This window comes from Linepithema humile, chromosome 2, assembly GCF_040581485.1.
Source record: "Linepithema humile isolate Giens D197 chromosome 2, Lhum_UNIL_v1.0, whole genome shotgun sequence".
Taxonomy (NCBI): domain Eukaryota; kingdom Metazoa; phylum Arthropoda; class Insecta; order Hymenoptera; family Formicidae; genus Linepithema; species Linepithema humile.
This window is the reverse complement of record NC_090129.1, coordinates 2,447,654-2,469,987: the sequence shown is the minus strand read 5'-3', so window position 1 is coordinate 2,469,987 and position 22,334 is coordinate 2,447,654. Positions and strand designations below refer to the sequence as shown.

The 22,334-nt window shown below is 34.4% G+C and overlaps 2 protein-coding genes across 5 annotated transcripts in view; both read right to left on the bottom strand.

Annotated features, from left to right (window-relative positions):
• Positions 1-19,506, bottom strand: part of LOC105677508 (neuronal calcium sensor 2) — a 109,710-nt gene extending 90,204 nt beyond the window's left edge. Inside the window, exon 1 of one of the 2 annotated variants that reach the window (XM_012376172.2) lies at positions 19,130-19,506. Coding sequence is in view for 1 of the 2 variants with exons in the window: in XM_012376170.2 (XP_012231593.1) it covers positions 13,145-13,147 (3 nt within the window). In the remaining variant the exon portion in view is untranslated. Of the gene's footprint in view, positions 1-13,144; positions 13,531-19,129 lie in introns of those variants that run through there. The other variant, XM_012376170.2, reaches the window with a different exon arrangement.
• Positions 1-20,202, bottom strand: part of Nca (neurocalcin homolog) — a 134,803-nt gene extending 114,601 nt beyond the window's left edge. The window contains exon 1 of one of the 3 annotated variants that reach the window (XM_012376180.2): positions 19,988-20,202. The gene's annotated coding sequence lies outside the window, so the exon portion shown is untranslated. Of the gene's footprint in view, positions 1-19,515; positions 19,937-19,987 lie in introns of those variants that run through there. The other 2 variants (XM_067350512.1, XM_067350511.1) reach the window with 2 other exon arrangements.
• Between the last annotated feature and the right edge of the window lie 2,132 nt (positions 20,203-22,334).

The following is a 22,334-nucleotide window of genomic DNA, read 5'->3' as shown; positions in this document are numbered from 1 at the left end:
CATGCATAACAATCGATGTACCACGTCGTTCGTAAGCCTTAAATATAGATAATTTATACATTGCATAAATAATAAATACATAAATAATAATGCCATTTTACTTCCAGCTCAAAGCAACAAAATTGCGATCATTCTAAAGTATCGATATTACTCGCGCAACAGTTTCATTCTTGATTATATTAATTGTTAATCGATTAGAGAAATGCGTCTGCAAATACCTTATGCTAATGTGCGCTGGATTATTGTATTGTGCACGTGCAAGGTAATCAAGATCAAAGAGATTTATGTTAAAAGCGATACTCATGGCTGGCTAGAAGAACCATTTTTACATGCATACAGCCCCATCTATCCGTTTTCGACAAACGATTACGAGCACAACTGTCGGTTATGAAGTAACAGCGAACTGTTTTACTCCCTTGCAGTTACCTACATTATCCACCATTCATAACAATTCGCGGAAATACGACGCGCAATTCGGTGTAGTGGCGCCACAAAGATCGAAGTATCGATTTCGGTCTTGGCACGTTTCCTTCTGGTAAAACAAACAGGGAACGAAAACAATTCACTTGTACAAACATGAGTAAAGCTTATTAAGTTTGCACTGGAAAATTAACTTCTAACTTTCTCTTTTTCATAACAAAACTTGACTCTATTAGCTTCGTATATTAATTTGGATATTAATTATTTATTAGGATTATAAAAAAAAGGTATCAGTGTTTCTAGCTCTAAAATGCAATTGTCAAAATTATACAAACATTATTTTTTGCAATCAAATACCATTTTTATCGTGTACATTCCAAAAAGTTTCAATTTCTGCTCAAATATTAATTTCTTATTAAACGATAAAATATTCAGATTATTGTTCAATCATGTACAATAAATATCTATAAAATTTATAAAAATAAATTTATAATATAAAATTGTACATAAGAAGCAAATTTATCTAGAAAATTTAAAATGTAAAATGTTTCATGATATTGTACAAGAAATATTAAATATAATATTTAGAACATTAACGATTATAAAAGGGCATAAGTTTATCTTTCTAAATATAAGCTACTTGCGTATTTGCGATAGCAGTAATATTCATGTCACGAAAGAAATGCTTATCGTACGTGCAATTTAGGTAACAAAAATATATGGAGTCACATTAAAAATTGGTGAATTCTTATTTCACACAAAAGAAAACATTTTTACTGAAACGTCCGAAAGAAGCTGAATTTTGAAAGTTTCACATTTTGATTATTAATATCTTTAGTCAACAAAATATGGCTACGTAAGTATCATCGTATAAGTCGTTCGCGTGCATAGCATGATGTAAATCTACTACAATATTCACATACCGTTCGCACATACGAATGCGACGATACACACGACTGTGTATAAGCATTCAATAGACATTTGTGACTGTTGAACAGCCTCGTTTTGAAATAAATAGAATTAAAATTGCAAATATCACATATGTCAAAAGACTTACTAGGTTTTTTAATCGTAAATTTGTAATTTACAAAACTAGTCAATTTCTATGTTAATGCCAATTTCCATTAAATGTCCATTTTCGAAACGACGAAGCAATACAAAGCTAGCAAACAATCCGCGTATTCGACGCTGACTGCCTCGTTAATTTGTCACCGTGGTGCTTAGACGCGCGTTTAACTTAATTATACTACGTATTAATATGCCGCTTGCGCTGTGCGGTCCCTGCCATATTACAAATCAGTTTCTGTGCGTCATCATATGAGCCGGAAATCATGAAATAATCGCTTAATTGTGGTCAGCTGTAGAACTGTTATTTGCGCGCAGCCAAACACGGTAAACATAAATGTCGACAACAATGCAACGATCAATTTGTTATAGTTGGACGACTCGAGAATCACGCGGATGGTCATAGATATTTGTTGAAAACAAAAATCAGAAGTCGAAACGTTAATAATATCTCCTACTCGTCAATCGTGTAATTATTAAGTATAACAAATCACAAAGACAGCGAAAATATTTAAAAATGTTAAGCACTCCTGTTAATAAAAATATTCTAATTTTAATAAAACAGGTGCCTTTTACGTGTAATACACGGGTTGAAATGCTCTATGAGCTTTTAAAATAAATTGACATTTCACCGTGCGCGTAATTATAGAACATGGTGTTTATTTACGCTTGTAGAATAGAATCGACATCGTACAAGTGTCAACGTAGCCACCGAACATTGAATGAACTTTAAAATTGCGGCACTGCGGAGGATTAAAAATTAAAATTGCTTCGATCTATAAAGTTCTATTTCAGAGCAAATGTTTCTTGCGGATGAGTTTTGCAAAAAGATGGAACCGGCAGGTGGTTTAATAAGATATTTATAAGCAAGAGATATCGAGGAAAAAGTTTGTTTGAAATATCGAACTTTTTAGTATCAAATGATATATGGCCATCCCACAAAAGATATAAAGTAAACGCAATTTAAATCTTGTCACATTTGTAGTTAATATTTTTTTTACCTGAAATGTCAAAAGTGCCTTACAGTTTCTGAACTATATGCCGTTAAGAAAGAAAAGCTTTTTATAATTTAAGCTTCAGCGACGCAAACAAAGGATGCAAAGTTATTCTTCGTTCAATTTGAGACGAGTTTTACTTTGACAATCTAAAAGCTCAACTGCTAAAATATCGAATACTGAAATATTGAAAACTGTGATCTTTCTCTCTTTCTCTCTGTCCCTCAATGTTTACGCCGATGAAACCGTGAGTCGCCCGTTAAGGGAAAGCATTTATCTCGCCCACGCAAGCAAGAAGGAAAATATCGAAGATTACACCGACGACGGGGCGCAGCATTGAACGGAGTATTAAACCGCGATATTAAACCGCGATCCTTATACAGTCTTTAATTAACAATCAATGTCGGCGAGGAGTAATTCCGCGCCAGGAATCTCCGGTCGATATAGTCTCAAAGTGCAAATTGCCATCGTGTTTTCTATCACTCACCACCTGATCCGAGATCCAAACAAATCAAGGAGTATATATGGTCATCCTTTACGGCTGGAGATAAACGTCAGTAAAAACACGACGCGCGACTTTGCAATTAACAACTAACGGTACCAGGTCAATAGTTTAAGTATAGCGTAGACCGTGTGATGTAATTAGACCGACACGTCATCGCGATATAAAACATACTACACAGTGTCCCAGAGCTATCGCCGGAACATTCTGATCTATGCATTCTGAAATCTATTTTCAGCCGCCGCTCCTTCCCAAACAGAGAGAAATTCAAATGCATCTCTTCTCCGGACTTTCCCAACTTTTCTAATATCAATCTTTCACCTCCCGATTTATATGACATGATTTTCTCACGTACGTTGTTATTATGATTGGAACTAACTGTAAATTTCCATGAAATATTCGAAATTTCTACGAGAACTATTGTTACCGATGGAAAACATAGATTTCTGGCGATTCTTTACATTCTTTTTTATACACGTCATAACAGCTGTGCGAATTAATCAAGAAAGATTAAGGTCCCGCGAAACTGTGCCGTTAAAAAAAATAAAACGAATAACTGCGAAAATTGGAAGGCGCGCACAGTTGGCCTTTTTCCACCGAATCGCAACTTTTTTGTCGTTTTTTTTTTCACGTGGCTTTTTGTCGGCCCTGTGCATACGTGGAAACTAGAGTTAACGTCGAGTTAACGACGGTAATCACGCGTGACAGACGACGGGACCCCGGCGTTTCTGCATAACTACCGCATGGAAAATTAAGGCCGTCCAAATTGGAATGATCTCTGCCAACAATTCCGAATGAAGTGAAACGCGTTATCCGTAAGATTTACGGTCGAATTAATCTGAATAACACGTGTGGTATTTGCCAAGTCAGAATATTGATAGTTAATTTGAATACTACTTTACAGCGTATCATTAATAAAAAAAATACCAGGATGAGCACCGGCATCTCTAATTGACACACTTATTCTCCCATACTTTTACGAAGCTAATTAAATATAACATTCTATTCACAACCTCGACGAAAATGGTTGCTGCTCGAAATGTAGATTTCATTAGGACAAATGTAATGAATTTATTAAATAAATACGCGTGTCACGTTGAAAAAATTCTCGATTTGTTGCCTTTCCAGCGGAGCGTACCTTCGCATTATACTTTCGCGATTTCACGGAGAAATTGCCTTCATTAAAAAAAAAAGGTTTCGTCGAGATACAGTCGAGATCGCAGTGAAACACCAAAGGTAAATAAAAAAAAAATAAAAAAGAAAGAGTACCCCAGACAATATCATAAATAGTCGGCCCCATATCATTTCTATTATATTATTCATCGTTTATCAGTAAGACATCCCGGATATTCCGCGCAGATACATTTCGAGATACCTCGATATTTATATGCCGACCGTTCCCCGACGACTGACGTTTAATCAATGGCATACGACACAAGAAAAAGCTTTTCCCGCGCGCAAATTTACGCTGTCTATATCTAACGTCGAGTGAGAATTGCCGCTCGCGGCGACTTGTGCAGCGCGATCAAATTTTTTCGATAGAGCGATATAAAACGAGCGGTGGCGGCGGTTCGCCCGCGCCCGGCGCCCTTCACCCTTCGTGCACACAATAAACGTAAATGAGGAACACATTTTCTTTCTCTCTCTCTCTCTCTTTTTTTCTACTCGCCATTAGCCTTAGCTAACACGTGAGGGTTTCAGCACATAGCGCGCGTTCCGTAATGGATCAATAGCGGTGAACACAGCGGCCGGATGGGCTGAATATAGATACACGGAAGAAGTACAAGGTGAAGTATTATCATTTGTCGTCCCTACGCCTTCCTTCCATCCGTGACCGTACCGGCGGCACTAACACGCACGTAGTTTATATCTTTAGAATAATATCGCAAGCGGCGAATGTGCTTATCGCTCCGTGGTGGATACGTTCGCAGAGTATCGCGAACTAACGAGAAATTTTAATCAACACATCAAGTTTTCTTCACCACCCTTGTTAAAGATTCATTTAGCAACGTGAATCCGATATTAATCGCACATGGTATCTTTTATAAATTCTCGCATTATCGTGATTGATGTGAGTGAGCGACCAAATTGAAACGGTTAAATGGAGTTTTTTTTTACTCACATCAAGTATCAAGATAAGTTTTTTAACTCAAAAACCTAAGAATTATAACACATTAATTAATATTAAAGAGTATACTCGTAATTTTTAATCTAAGGAAAAAAGAATATCATTTGTTAAACAGTACAATAAGCTTAATTTCGAAAGAAAGTGCATTACGGTACCAGTATGCGAATTAGCGAAAAATTGCATACAAAAGCATGCTGACACACCCACCCATAATACTCGTGGTAATCTCATTAGCGTTTATTTTACATTATTATACGTCATGTAATTGAAAAATTGGTTCACGTTGTATGCATCTTCAACATGGAATTAAGTGATCGGATAAAAATAGATGCACACGTTACGTTTTAATAAGCTCTATTAAGAGAACATATGTATATTCATGCGCCGATTAAGAAAACTAGTTTCGAAATATTATTTACAGTGAGTATTTTACTAGAAAAATTTTTTATAAAAATTCGCAAGAAATTCTGAAAATTTTTCGAAGCTGTTTATTATTTTTAGAATCGCAAATAAATACATGTAATGCAATATTAAATCTCGTGTGTAATACATTAATGCGTCAGTAAAATTTCACATTTTGATATTAATTTCGTTTGTCAAATGCAATTTTCGCAGCGATCGCAACTTCAAAACGATCACTGCGATAAGACCGGCTTTTGCAAAGCGGATACACGATTAACCGGATACACGATTTTCCTCTCTCTACGCTGTGGTTTTATCGGAATTTCAAGCGTACGCGCGCGAATGAGCTTTTTGCGATAGTATGCACGACCGCAAGTACGTCATACACTTGTCTAATTAATAAACATGGTGCAGAATACGAATACTACACATTTTCTGAGATATCATTTCCTTCACGGAACATTTCCTACTCGACTACAAAGAATTACATTGGAGGCTTAAAAATTAGTAAACGGCAAAATTTAAAAAAAGCAGAAACGATGGGGAAAAAAGTTAAAATAAACGCGTAATAATAATTGATTAAATATATGTTTTTATGTGTCAGGGAATTGACGCCTTCTCAGGCTATTTGTACATAAGAAAATATGTGTATAAGAACTTTGCAGTTTTTTTTAGTGACACTACAAGGATTAAGGGTTGGTGAGAAAAGGCGAGCTTACGCATATCAACAGATAATCGATTGCGAGCTGTAATGTGAACAGGTTTATAATAGACGCTTGTTCTATGTACAATTTCCCATGTTATAAACAAGTTTCTAACTGTGGCGCATTAACCAACCTATGTGAACTTCAAGTTCTTAATTTAATTTAATATAAAAGCCCTGATGAATCATAAGATCGACAAGAGAATTGCAAAATAGATTCCTTTATTTTCAAGCTTAAACTGTGTTTGAGCTAATACGATAACTGATATTTTTTTAAATAAAAATTTAATAAATTAATTCAATATAAAACACATAGAGATAATGCATTTTGCCTTCGTTTGCTTTTACATTACGAAGGTATGTGATAAATATAAATCAAAATAAAAACGCTACAAACATGGTATTCAATTTACGATATTGGTATTAGCGAGAATACTTCATCATCTATTATATTTTGCTGGAGACAAAAAACAGAAATTAATTGCAAAAAGCATGTCGATGATTCTGTTATGGTAAAACGTTTTTAATTATAATATACTTTTAGAGCTTTATAATATAATAACGGAATAATACGATTTCATTTAATTGCAACTAATTTTAAAACACTGTGCAGTATGCAAATTCAGAATACTGATGTGCAACATCACTGTTCCGCAACTACATCCTGCATAATGTAACTTGAATTCGCCTACAAGAAATCAACTATTTTATCGATTTGTCGGTTCACTGTGATTTTCAGTCGGTTCCTACTTTATATGATTTTATTTCATCTTGCATTAACATAATACGAGAAAATTGAAAAAGTAAAGGGACTTTTTTTAATCCCCAAATGTCCCCAATAATCCATTTATTTTTCAACTTACTTCGTAAATGGTTTCTGTAGATATTTACACTTTTCGAAAAATTTCATTATTTATAGTGCTTAAACGATATTAAAAGATCAATGTTAATGTCTGCAAACTGATACTTTTTCTTTACAGAAATATAAATGTGGAAATAATCATTCTTTTATAGTTAAGGCTTTTTTCTTATAAATATTAATTAAAATATGGCATAAAATAACAAATATAATAATCGCGTTCGGTAAAAACAAAAATTTCTGTTAATCGTAAAGCATTATACAACCTTTCGACCCGATGTAACGGATTGTATTTGAATCAGACTGGAAGAAAAGAGAACAGTGCAAGAGAGATTTATAGAGGGTGTGTGCGGCATTCTGGAAACTATAGTCCGCAGCTAACGGAAATTGAAACGATTTAGGGGCCTACATCATCTGCATGAAAGGTGAGATAAGCTTTGTCTTTCCGTGCCGTAATCGCTTTTCCATTGAGGGAAAAGGTCAAGGTGTAGGATACAAATCGTAAAAATATCTCTTACACCTTGTCTTCGATAAGGTGTCAAACCCTCTTAATGCTACGATCAGATACCGAAGACAGTTCGTAAAAGATGTAATTTAATTTATGTGTGCAGACTACGCTGTGTTTGTGAAATAAAAAAAAAGTCTTCTTTGCAACAATTACATGATCTATTAAAAATAATTTTATTTGACCGCATCGTCAATCGATATTAAAATATAAAAACGCTTCTTTAAAAGTGTGTTTTTATGTGTATAATTACTTCTTGTGTAGATGCCATTTTAATTTGAAGAGTGTCGCGTGTTTAGTCAAGTGTTAACCGGTTACGTTGGGAAATCCCCAATGATCATCAGTCTACCTTTCTCAGCAAAAACGTTTTTTAATATATATGTGCTTCTCTGAATAAAATCGATACTCAGTGAGTGATTTGATAATTCAACGATTGACAAGTAACATCAAAAATAATTTTTCATATGATAAATAGAGGCGACATATTTCTATTCAGATATTCAGAATTATATTAATCTATTACATCAATTAAAACGACTAATCAATCTTTTAATTGACACAACAAAATTCGTTTAACCTTTTTCTAGATTAAAAAAATTAAATATTTAAAACCGTCACATGCAAGAATTTAATAACTGATATAATTGCATTGCCAATAGTGACAAATACATTAAATAATGCATGGATATCGAGGAATCGTGCATAAATTGTCGGGCAGCAATCTACTTGACAGAAGAAAGAGATATCGCGTCACTTTCGAGCTGTGCTTCATACAACACTTTCTCAAAGCGACTTCGCCTTAATTCGCTAAAAACAGACGGTGTCCAAAAGCGCGGACTCTTAATTAGAGAGTTAGTTTCGTCTATTCGCGTCGCAATTCTCGAGTTAATGAGAAGAAGGGCCCTCTTGTCTTCTACTAACGGAGCGTAGTCCCTAACATTTCCTTCGTACAGATCGCACGCGACGAAAAGCAACCTTAACTTTTCGCGCCGCATTCCTTTCCTAGCCCACGCCTTCTTCCTCCGCATGAGAAACACGTTTTTTTTTCTGATGCGTCATTAGTGCGTAAGATACCTCATACGCACACGCGATCGATCGGTATCTCTGACACATCGCACAAGCGAAACGCAATTGCTATCGATAAAGCGACAATAAACCTATGTTTGTCGAGAAATTGTCTTATCGGCGAGCCGCACTGGCGATCGTTTATTCAGAAAAGTTGCCTTTATCAATTCCAAGTGTTCTACAAAAACATTGAATATTATTATTTTTGATTAAGCATCGACATTTAAATAATTTTGTCAATCAATTTAAAATTAATTAATAATGCATGGCTTCTTCTATTTTTGTATTGTTTCTTTTTTTTCACATCGCGTTTTTATACTGTATTTTGATTTGTTTTTTTAACGTATAAATATTGCTTCGAATATATCAAAGATCACACGTCAAGATCTGGATGCTGGACGTTGCCCGCGCTTCTCGACACGTATCATTAATCAACTTTTGTTTTTGTGTTTCAACCATCAAATTTTTTTGCCGCATAATGGATCTCGTGCGGTGAAATCTCTCTTGTTTTCTAAAATCACTTCGTCAATGTTTTTTAATCGCATGTTGCAAAGATCAGCAAATATAATTATTTATAATATACAGTATAATCGTATTTTCGTTGTGATAGGATTAAGTTAATTCATGAATATTTTTCATGAATATTTTTTTATACATTTAACGAATAAATTTCGCTTTTACAACCACGCATATTGTAAGCGCTAAACTTTCGTAACAAATAATGTGAAAAAGAATCGATCTCCGATCGATATTGATGAAAAAATCAATACCGCGATTGACTGTATTGAAAGAAACACACAATAGTGCGTGCGAAAGATACGAACGTGAGAAAAAGTTACCTCTTTTCCATTAAACTTTACAAACATCGCGAGAAAGGCGAGTCGGGCATAATATTTTCAAAGAAAACTAACCGATAAATATACCTTCCGTCTGATCGATTTTGCAAAACACTGCATACAGCATAAATCCTCGAGAAGATCGATTGTCCAAGCGGCAGATATGTCGATGCAACTAATATTTTGACTACATTTCGCTCCGACGTGAGAAAATTCGGAGAAAAATTGGATCAAACATTACTCGAGAATCGATATCGAGTGTTAATATGTGAACAATAACCGTCGATGATAGTGTGTACTGCGAAAGTTATCTTTCTATATAATCTATGCAAACGTTGTCGGCACTTTCTACGTAATCCATGAAAACAATGCGCGACCTATGCAAACAATGCTTACAGTGGCCCCATTTTCTTTTGCTTTTGAAGTCAGTTCTTTACTCAAAGGACTTAAACACAATTTATAATGATTTCCTCGACGTAAAAAATTCATTTGCATTAAAGTCGCTGTGTTAATTAATATTCTTTCTTTATTATATATTTACTGTTTCTTATATATTTTTTCATTTTTAAAATGTCTCATAAAAACTGATACAATCAAAAAGTTAGAATAATTCTATATAAGAAAATGTACAAGAGTTGAATTTTCTTAAAAGCAAAAGCTTGTATAAGAAAAATTTATTCTTTATTTCCAACTTATTTTATCATATAAATTATCAGTTTTCCATTTGCGTTATCAGCTGCAAAATATTCTGTACAAAAATAAGTTAAATAATATATTCAAAATCTATGTAGATCTTAATTAAGACTTTCCACAAGTGCACGTTATATATTGGAAAAAAAAATTTCGACTTCTAGTTTATCTCCGCAAACTTGGACTGTCTAGTTTAGAAGTACATGAAAAATCTATCGTCATAAAATATACAATCAGCGATAAAACATTGTAATGCAAACTTTCTTTTACATCTGCTAAAGTATTGTTGGACTCTCATGATGCTAACTAACGTATTAATCTATGGCACAATACTGGCGGGCATAGCATTGAAAGCAAGAAATCGAAGTGCAGCATGGAACGGTGCCAAGACAGTTTGATCCACTGATTCCGCGCGAAGGATTGTGTAACCGACAACCCTCGTGCGATATATTCTCTGCCTCGGATCGTTACCATCTTTGCATATTACCGTCACCTCTGCAATCCCGCGCCGACTACGCAAGAGCTGCAAGGTATTCTCAAGAATGACTCGAGCGTGATCATAAAAAGTGCAGTTAAATTTAAAGGTCCGAGAGATATAAAAGCCGACGCGGTGACTCTCGTGTTTGTCGAAGATTTTCTGTGCCCGAGAATGGAAACTTGGATTCACTCGCTATATTAAATCCGCTAAGTAATAATTTTCATCGTATCTTTATTATTCTTTAAAATTACAGTCACTGAAAGTATTAGCATAAAAAAAATATTAACATATTTCACTGATACGCTGCGTTTCTCTTTAACTTCTCGCTTTAATACAAAATCGATTACATAAGATTGCAATTAACACACTTTCTGCCAGAAAAAAATCAGTTTTTAGCTATTTAAATACCTGACGATAGTATTTAAAACTAATCAATAAAAAAAAATTATTTTCGATTAGTTGATTTTGAAATTTATTCGGAAACACTAATTTTATTTTTTCTGTCTAACAATAAGTCATTTTTAGTTAAAATTCGATATAATTTTCGTTAAAATTCTATATAATTTAAAAAATTGTGTTAATGTAAACGTATAGAAACAATTTTTATGTTTATTTGCGACAATTAGCATAAACTATATTTTTCTCTACACCAGCGAAAATTAAATCTGACGAAATAAAAATATTGTGTGACTTGAATTCTTTCCACAAAATATTATATAATACATACAGACATGTAGATGTAAAATAATCGTGTGAGTCTTTAAAGTGACTAATTGTGAAGATCGCCTAATAAACACAGCGACAGATAAAAATAGATGTAAAGGAAATGTCACGATAGCACCAATATTGTCAACACAGAAACGTTTAAAGTGCGGAATAATTCGCGAGTTGCATGAAAATTTATATTATTCGAATCTTAAATTGAGATCACGCGATAGCGAATTTTTTTTCGGTGCCAAAACCGGTGTACGACTGCATCGAAGAACAAGCTGCACAACAAATAATATTTCACTGTCGATTTGGCAGCGAGACATGGACGTGCTCGCCTCTTTCGGCGATTCTTTAACTGCGAAGGTCACGCGTGCAAACACGCCGGAATGAAGAAATATCATTCGCCGAGCAGGATGTACGATCGCAAATAAAGGTTTTAATTAGACGAAAATTTCATTAGCCACGGCATAACAGATTACAGTCAGAATTTGTGGAACTATGCTCTCCAGTTTCACAGAGTACATCGAGCTATGCCAGAATACAATAGAACACATCACAGGATGATACAATGCGGTAATGATTCACCGGAGAATTTCAGAATGAATACCAAAGTCCGTCACGTTAGAATAGACTTTACTAAACTATGCCAGAGCGTAGTTTCATAAATAAAAAATTTTCATCAACAAAAAATGTTTTCAAAACCAAACGAAGCATTTTTTAACACACAAAAATATCTCTTTTGTTATAATATTAATATCTCTCTTATGTCTCTCGCTAATATATGTATCTTTAATTTAAAAAGAAATCAAGTATCAAGAAGAGCATAATTCGGTCCGATTTTATCCGCGTAAAAAAATAGAGAGAATGTAAAATATGTGAAATCTCTCTCGGATATTTAATCAGAATCATCTTCTCTAAAGGCCGTATTTATTTTAATGTAATGAACGTGATTCGACATTGCTATTCAATTTGAAGGTGAACAAAAATGAAACACCCATACCTCAAGATAATACCACATAGTAAATCTGAAGATGCGCAAGACAAGCGTAATCTATTGCAGCACATTGCGTTTCTCATGTATATATAACCATGTATTTCGTATATATAACATGCACACTGTGAGCATGTTATATATACGAAACACATGGAGAAATGGAGAATTATAGTCCAGGTATACTCGAAGATACTTCGCGCTGAGCTGTATATCTTAATAAATTGTGCAATATGAGCAACATTCCCGGTATTCTCCATTTACATCCCCAAGTGAACCGCGCGATATACGTAACATTAACACGATAACACGGCTGCGACGGCCGTGAAAATACAGAGGAGAACGAAGAGTGTGCCGAGATCAAGTGTGTGAAGGTGGCGTATCGTTTCGTATAAATTCAAACTACTGAAAATTCTGATTTTATTGTAAGGTCAATAGACAAATCAATTTTTCTTACGAGAATCTTTATGATATTTTGTTAAATTTTATGAACTCTAAATGTCTACATAAAATCTGCAACTAAATTTTTTATTAGAAATAAAGTCAGAAGTTTTGTAACTCACGAGTTTCCATAATATGCCAGCTTCACGCACACACAATGGCTGGTATGTTGATATGCTAAACATTTTGCAATAACGCCAGTTAGTAGTCGTAAAATCGCTGCGCATCAAGAGTTTCGAAATTAAAGAAAAATAAGCCGATAACGCTAAATTCTGCCATATTGCTTTCTCATCTTAAAGTAAAATGAAGAATGCAAAATATGACTGAAAAGGATATTAATATTTAACACTCACCATTCGCTGTAACCGAACGTATATCGCAGCATCCAACGCGTTAGGAAAATCGAGTATCTAACCGCTGCAACTGGCAACCGCAGCATGCAACCCTCGGTTTGAGTTCATAACCAAGCTCATTCATATTTCACACACATAACGCGCACGACCGACGAGACAACGATTACAAGAACACAATTTCGATTCTGGCGTAAATGTGACGCATAATCGTCTTCGTAATTTTTCACTCCTGATTGTGAACCTCCGCATACCGCAATACTATAAATATTGAGAAGTTTCGTTACGATCTTGTGCAGTTTCTGTGGAAATTTTTATCGCAATTGCTTCTGCAATACGGTCATTCGCGAATTTCGTACACCGTACACGTCCGTAACACATAATAAACTCATAACAATGCAAGTCAGCTCGATGGAAAACAAATATGGCGGTCGTTCTCGCGGGAAAGATCAAACAACCTACAGCGCTCCCCGAAATTTTGTGTACTTACATTCCAATGAATCTCGATCGATAAATATTCACGCAAAAAACAAATCCTATTATGTGAGATTTTATGGAAAACAGCAAGCGAAAAGGATCAGAAGGACCGAAAAAGATTATGCTGTAAATTGCTTACCGAATTTCGACGAAAAGAAGATCGCATTTCGGAAAGAAACTACTTGATATTAAAATTTTTTTTAGCCGCTTTTTTCATGCCTTCTATAATTAAGATGAAAAAGATAAACGGCAGAATTTTAATACTATTAATATATTTATGTTTCTTTTAATTCTAAAAATCTCTAAACGCAAAGATTTTATTCATTTGTGACTATCAGTAAATATTATTACAAAGTTCTTGCAATAGCATAAAATGCACATATTCGTTGTAATGGAAAAATTTCACACTTAATTTAATGAAAAATTGTTCTGTCATCATCATTTGTAAGATTATATACTTTAAAAAAAGCAAAACCGAAGATTTCAATCGTTTGCAGAAAGCGCAAGAATATTCATCAAGCTTAACAAAGTACATTGATTAAAAAATATATTGCCATCATAAATCTATTAAAACGCAATACGACGAATTGCATTGGAAATGAAAATAAATAAGAGGCGATACTTGTCAAACGCAGAGATTCACGTAAATTACTAACTTTAAAAAAACATAAATTCAATGATTTAATTCATATTTAAATTGAATTAATGAATAAAACATGTAAATAATGGTATATCACATTCAATCACAGAAAGAGCAGATATTAAGGATTGAGAATTTACGTTTCATGAATCAATGGATATGCCGGATTGCATGTTTCTAGTAGATTTTGTGGTGTCAGTGAACTTTCTGCAATTACTTCGTACAACTTACTATCGCGTGCAAAAATGCTTAAGTATGCAAACTGCTATTTTCTCATTTTGAAAGTCTGAAAGCGGTCAAGAATAGATTTCCAATTAACCCTTTACCTTTCTCGCTTTTAAACGGAATAATCAAATTATTTTTGCTTATAATGCATAAAGCTTTTACATATCGAACTATTATGATGTTCGTTTTGCAATGCATTTGATTAACAAGATAAATAAATTGTTACATTGAATACTACAAGCGAAGCACAAACGATATGAAAGAAGAATGATTTCGTCGATATCGCGTATTCTCTAGTAAATTCTCTAGAATTATTCATCGAAATGTGAAAATAGTGCACCGAGACGTGCATAGAATGTTGAGTGAAAAATAATTCCTCCATGTCGAATATAACTCGGCGTTTTTATCATTTTTGACCAATCGATAACGTTTTTCACTGACCGGGAACGTTTTTAACGGATCGACCGGCAAGAACAATACACAGAATACAATTATAGCAATGCAGCAAAAAGTTGTTGGAAATTCGAGCTCGTTTCGTTATTCATCGAAGTTTGCGATCTTTAGAGTCGCTCGTAATTCTACAAGGAGACCTCGAGACCAAGGATTAAACTTAATTATGTTCTGTTTTTGCATCGCCCTTGCTGAAATTAAATTCCACCCACACTTTCTCTTTCAATATGACATTTTTCAGGAAAAATAATCGAGCCGCTTGATGTTTTAGAAATAAAATAGATAACGAAGCAAATATTTTAGAAAATCGAATTCAGAAAATATTTGAATTCTATCCGAAAAATTGCAAATACGCGTGCAAAGTTGCAAGTTGTTAAAATACTTTTCGTAACATTGAAATTATATGCAAATTATTGCAGATTTAAAAAGTGATAAAACAGCTAATTTTTATCATACTATAATACATTATTCAAACATTGGATGGATTGAGGAGGCTAAAATCCTTCAAAATAGTTAATATACATAAGATGTTCCACCACCACAGTATTAAATGACAATGATAAATTATACTTTGATAAATTTCGAACCAAACTTTTGATATACGCAGAAATATTAAGAGAGATCATAATATATCTTGTAAGTTTCTAATTTCTGAAATCACCTTCTCGATCAAATTCAACTTAAGATTTTATTAAAAATAAAGTTTTTGTTAAAATAAAGTTAATTGAGAAATATATGTGTGTGTGTATGTGTGATTCCTAATTTAGAATACAGTTTACTTGTTTACCTTCCCGAAATTAAATTTGTAAGAAACCAGTCGTTTTACTTATTTTTAACTGTTGGTTATTTCAGACCACTGAAACCTCTTCCCTGAGAAGTTTTGGCTTTAACTCGGCTAAAGAAAAGTGTAAATAAGATATAAGACATCATAGCATTAATATCTCAAAAGCAATATTCCGAGTCAAGATCAAACCAAATACTAATCTCAGAGAAACTTAAACGTTAACTTCATAATTAAGTAATGATTTCTTAATGTATATGTTCCAATTTTGGTATCTCTGCGCAGTGCGCAACTAATTATATAGAATCTTGCCAGCGAGTAAACAGAGACGAGATAAAGTGCGGAAGGAAAAAGTTATGCACATGAGTTCTATATTGCGTAGTTTCTTGTTGCTAGATTCTCTATACTCGAAAGTTCGTTCACTCGAGATACACGATACACTTTGCTGTCAGTGTTGTACGATCACGGATAAATAATTTATTCATAATATCACGGAAAGTGTCTTAAAGTTTCCCGAAATAAAACATAAGTACAATATTTACAGAGCCGTGTATTTAATTTACATAGCTGTGATTAGTGGTCGTTTTGTTACTTTGTTTACGGTTCGCAAGATTTATTATTAAACCGGATTTAATGTGCAGTTCTGCATGTAGTTTTCGTAATACCCGCGAGAAAATAACGTGCCAGAATTATACTCCACCCATTCTTGCCTCAAGTAACCGGCAAAATAATGTTCGTCGTGACATTTAATCAACCGTATATAACATGGAAGAAAGGTTTACAATAAAATGTTTCTATTCAAGTACACTGATAAATTCGTTGCGCAATTTGGAAAGCAAAAATAATATTTATCTGAAGCATTAAAGTGTTGAAAAAGAATAATTCACAAAAAATATTTTATGATTTTTTTTCTATTAATAAAGAAATCTCCGATGTTATCTTATATATGTCACAAAGCATAATAAACTTTTGAAAATTAGTACCGAGTTTTATGTTCATATTATAATATGAATAGACCACTGTGTCGCGCGCATACATAATACCATCTAATAAATTTCAAACTTGGACATAAATTAAACGTATTTACATACCGACATTAAGAAAGATATTTTGTCGTAATCTACATTTGGCATAATTCTTCCCGATCGATATACAAGCTTTGAGTGAACATGTCACGTAGTTGTAACTTTACACTACTAACTCGAAATAAAAAACTCTAGATATCATGTTCAAGGATTGCGATAAAGTGCAGTGCGATGGAGTACGCGGAATCAAGCTCGTGTCGCGAAATCACATCCGTTTCTTTGTGTAAATATGTGTCAGGAATAACCGGAAGCGATTATAATTATCACTGAGGTACATAAAGGATAGTATTTCCACTGCGTGAAACATAAGTAATTATCAATTTGTGATAAATTAAACTCTAAAATATTTTTAATTTTTGAATCGAGTAATAGATATAATTAAATAGAAATTGGTGTGCTCAATAATATTCCTAATTGATCATTATGAGATCAACGTAAATTAAATTATTGTATCAAATTTCACAAGTTTCAACGATAAAGTTTATCGTTGCCAAAAGCATCTATGTTAACTAACAATGAAGTACAGTCTCACTCTCTTTTGCTATTTTAACCTATTTAAACTTTTCACTTAAAAAAAAATTATAATTAACATATAATAATAATTATCGGTTAAAACAAAAATTGTAAAAGAAAAAATTGTGATATTTTATAATATTAATAAATTGATAAATTAATTATTATTGCAACAAATATGGCGTGATAGCAAAATGTGCGGAAAATATGGAAAATAATGCTTAAAATAAGTCTTGCATTTATACTTTTATGTGAAATAAAGAGTGAACTTTGCCCACTTCCAATGATTAACTGTTTATCTTTCACATAATATAAACTCGATAACGGTATGCGGAAGATTTCCGCAAATAACGCCTCTTAGAAACAACGGGTTGTATTTATTTGACTAGCCGAAAAGATTTGTGAAAGAAACAGAAGCGAGGTTTACGAATTAATAGAATAGGACGTAGAATCTCGAAACAGGGGAACGAAATTAAACTCGACGCAATACAATTCGGGATAACGATCGAAATGGAATAGAATTCAATACGGTGTTGAATGAAAATACGACGGAAACTCTTCGAAATGAACTGTTCATTATTCGCGTTCTCTACGACGACAAATTTAGCATAATTACATGGCGTAAAATTTCGACACAGCGCCAAAAATAAAAAAACAATGGCTGAAAGCATCGTTACAAAATGAAATTTGTGAATATTCCCATCTGCAGATATTACGTATGAAAGCTTTAAGCTTTCTAGATATATTTAATGTGTAATATTAAATAGCGCCAACGTGGTAGAAGTATTAAAATTCAAGGTACATGGCGGCATTTCTGGCATTTCTGACAACACGTTTGCCATTCTTGAACGCAACGCGTCTGAGACATTTTATTCGAAAGTAAGATTAAAAGAGAAGTAATATCTCTCAAAATATTTTGCAAATCGTATGATAATATTTATTTATCTTAAAAATGAATATAACTTTTGCGTCTCACAATTTCATCACAATTTATCTCGCTTAATAGTTTCTCATTTTAATTTTATGCCTCATCAATAATTATTATATGTATAATATTTAAATTTAGCATACATTAATATTTATACGAAGTTAAATATATTATAGATAATTTTTATACGCCACAAAGTTCTCTCAAAAATATGCAAATAATGGATTGTTTTTAGTAGTCTTTATACATATATAATTAATTTTGTACTTAAAGATAATTCACGTATCATTTTTTAACGCCAAAATAATATTCGAGTAATCTTGAATTTAAAGACAATCTGGATTCTTTTCAGCGATTTAAATTCTAATCTAATCACATAAATTATGTAATCAATGCAATTTGATGCAATCAAAAATTACTCCAAAATATTTTTATCAATATTTATAAAACTAATAGAATTTTATGATTGTTTCTTCATAATCACACTATTAAAAAAAACTGAAAATCTTTCGTAAGTTATTTTTTAAGAAAAACAAATGCAATTCCAGAATGCTATTGAAAAAATTAATTCTTTGTAATTAAACGTAGACTCATTATTTATAATAAATAAGATGCGATATTACCATTAATATTATTGCTTTATCGCAACGTCATATATGTATTAATTACCAAAAATTATTTGTGTGTTTCTTATAGTCATATTAAAGATTTTTTGGACGTCATAAATGCAAAAGCTAATCTCCACCGATCGTAATCGACGGTGATGTCGGAGCATGAACGGACGACGTCTCGTCGTGTTCACCGAGAACACCTGTCACCTGTACAATATAGGTACTCGTCTGGCCGCAGCCTGAGTCAAAAATAAGCCAGTGGAAGAAAAGTTACTTACCGAACGTCGCCAGACCCAGGTGTTATGATGCTCGCTATTTTCGACGTGGTTCCAACGTAGTCGCGCGTCCTAAGGCACATACGGTTGTCACACGGGGCAGAAGACAGGTCGGAGCCGCGTGAAGACGTGATGGACCACCGGTGACGAACTCTTGACGCCCAGACACACACGCACACGTACTCGCACGCACACGCGGCGACAGGCGACCGCGCGACACACGATGACAGGAGAAACAGAAAAACGGGGAAGGCGGGGATAGACGTAAGCGACATTTCCAAAACAAATTCGTACAGGCACCACGCATCCAAGTCACATGCAAGTAAACAACATACATACAGCGGACGTGCACGCACGCATTCACGCAGAATAATACAGCAATCACACACCTGACGCAAATCGCGACGAGGGAGACGGCGAAAGATAGAGAGAGAGAGATACGGGAGATCGCGCGCAGTCAGTCGATGTAACTGACAAAGATAGGAACGCGGACACGCACGTCGTAAACGTACACAATGCGGATCTGGACGCGGTGCGGTGCGGCGCGGCGCGGCGTCGCGCGTTACGAAGGACAGGGACGGCGAGACTCGTAAGCGGCGCGGAAGCGTCGTCGCGCGCGCCGAATGTTCGTATGTCGACCGGCGCGCCCGGGCCGAGCATCGGCCAGGTGTAACTTTACGTCAGCATATCGGTACGATTAATCTGCCGAGCGCGGGGAGCATATATTGCGGAAACCGCGCGCGCGACAGCGAGAAGTAACACGACTGTCTCGCGAGGGCGGCCCATCGCGCTTTTTTTTGACACAAATCGGTCGATCGGCCACAAAACGCGACCGACGCGTTTACACGTCGTCCTACTAACCTATGCGTCGCACGTCGACCGATCGTCGCGGTTGCCTGCTCAGCGAGTTCAAAACATTTCCGCGACACTGACTTGTGCGGCTATCACGACGGCTGCCATATTGGAATCCCATTCCGCGATCACCACCGATCAGGCGCATACGAGAGCGACGCCACGCGGTAGATTGTGCGATAGCAACGACATCTTGAAACGTCGTACGTAAACTGAGTGCACCGCGAGCGGTGGGTAATAAACTAATCGTTCTATGCGATTATAGATACAGTTGTTGAATGCAATGTAATAAAACAAATTACTTTGTATCTTTAGATGATAATAGTTTTAGATTAAATCGTATTTAAAAAATATTTCAGAATTTCTAAGCAATTATTATGTAACTTTTATAATTACGATCGAAAACTCAAGTTATTTTTTTCGGCGTATTACAGTTTTCTGAATAGATAGCTGCTTTGATTTTTCCCTGTGGTCTTATTTTAAATTATTATAAAAGAATTCACAAAAAATATTCCAAATAATTTTCTAGAACTTTCTCAAATTCACGCTAAACTCGAGCAAAGTTTGAAAGATAACTAGTCGATCTTCTTTTTTTTCAATCAGAAAAACAGTGTGTTCTATCAACAATAACAAGAGGCATCGATTGCTTAACGATTAACCGATTTCTTCGCCACAGTATTTCATACAGTTCTTCGTCAGTCAATTGTATGTGATATCTGGAGGTCATCTCGAAACTCTCAAATTGCAAGACAATTAGTGTTCAGCATTAGAAAAGAACTCAACGCCTGCAATAAAATCCACACCTCTCGGCTGAGCTGCTTTTTTTAGCAAAAATCGAAAAACTGATCTAGAATTGTAAAAGTGCGTTGATTTGAGGAATTTTGGACTGAGAATAATTGTTGAAGTGATCGTGCGATTTTGCGATTTTAACCTTTATTCCGTGATTGTGATTCCACGAACAAAAAGAAACATTAGAGTTTTTTATTTTTCACATATTGAACTGTATAATCTCGGATTTCTCGATCGCGACTTTCGATCTTTGAAATAATTCAGCCCATCGAAGTAAACGCTTCAAGTAATTTTTTCAAACATGGAAGACGATGATTATTTTGGAGTTGTTAAATATTTTACTTTGAAAGGTTTCACACCAGTCGAAATTTTAAAAGAACTGGAAAGTACTTTAGGAATATTTATTTTTCCGCTTACAATAGTAGAAGAGATGGTTGTTCGTGCTCAAAATTACTTTCGTAGTACAAATGAAGAAGTGAATGAAATGACTGATTGCCAATTGAAAAAGAAACAAAAGAGAAAAGAGGAAAAAAGAATGGAACGCAGTGATTATTATATAATTATTAGATATTTCGCTTTAAAAGGTTTAAATATGTACGATATTCATGGCGAACTGACAAGGACTTTAAAAGGACATTACGTAATACCTTCACTTGTAGAAATAAAAAAGATAATTGATATGTGGAAAAAATATATAGGACTTAATAAACTGTACAAGATAGTGACTGACATCGTAATTTATAATTACCATTTGACACTCGAAGAAATAGCAGAAATGGTAAAGCAAAGCCCAGATTTTGTATCCCTTATCTTAACAAAAAGGAACTGGGTCCAGTTATCTGGGCATTGGGTGCCAAGTGTACCGATCAGTGATTTAAGATGCAATCGAGTACAAGTTTCGAAAGATTGTTTAAAATATTATATAGACAATCAAGAGGATTTCTTGTATCGCTTTGTAACGTTTTACGAAATATCATTTTATTACACTCCTGAGACGGAACAATTTACTAACGCTAATTCTTCATCAAGGACAGAAACAGTTCCATGCAGACAAGAAGTTAAAGCTATTATTTTTTGGAATTCAACTGGAATTGTTCTCACTAAGTATACTCAAAACATAGAAACAATTCGCAACGATTACTTGTTGATGTTGGAATACTTAAAGACAGCAGTAGTGCAAAGGCAGCCACAAGTGGCAAATAAGACATTGATTTTGCAACAAGTAAATAACAGTTCAATTTATACATCAGAAGATGCAATACAAAAATGCCATGACATGCAATACATATTATTACCCCACCCGATTTGGTCACCAGATCTAGCTGCAAACAACTTTCATTTGCTTCCAAACCTTAGGAAATGGTCAGCAAATCAAAAATTCACATCGTACGAACAAGTTCAAATCATGGTAAATAATTATTTTCTGAGTGTCCCTAAATGCGAATATGAAAGTAGTATAGTACGATTGAAATATCGTTGGCACTACTGTGTTCACCTTCAAGGAGGCTACCTTCAACCATAAAACCAAGACTTAGAACTTTATTAATATTTTAGATAACAGAAAAGA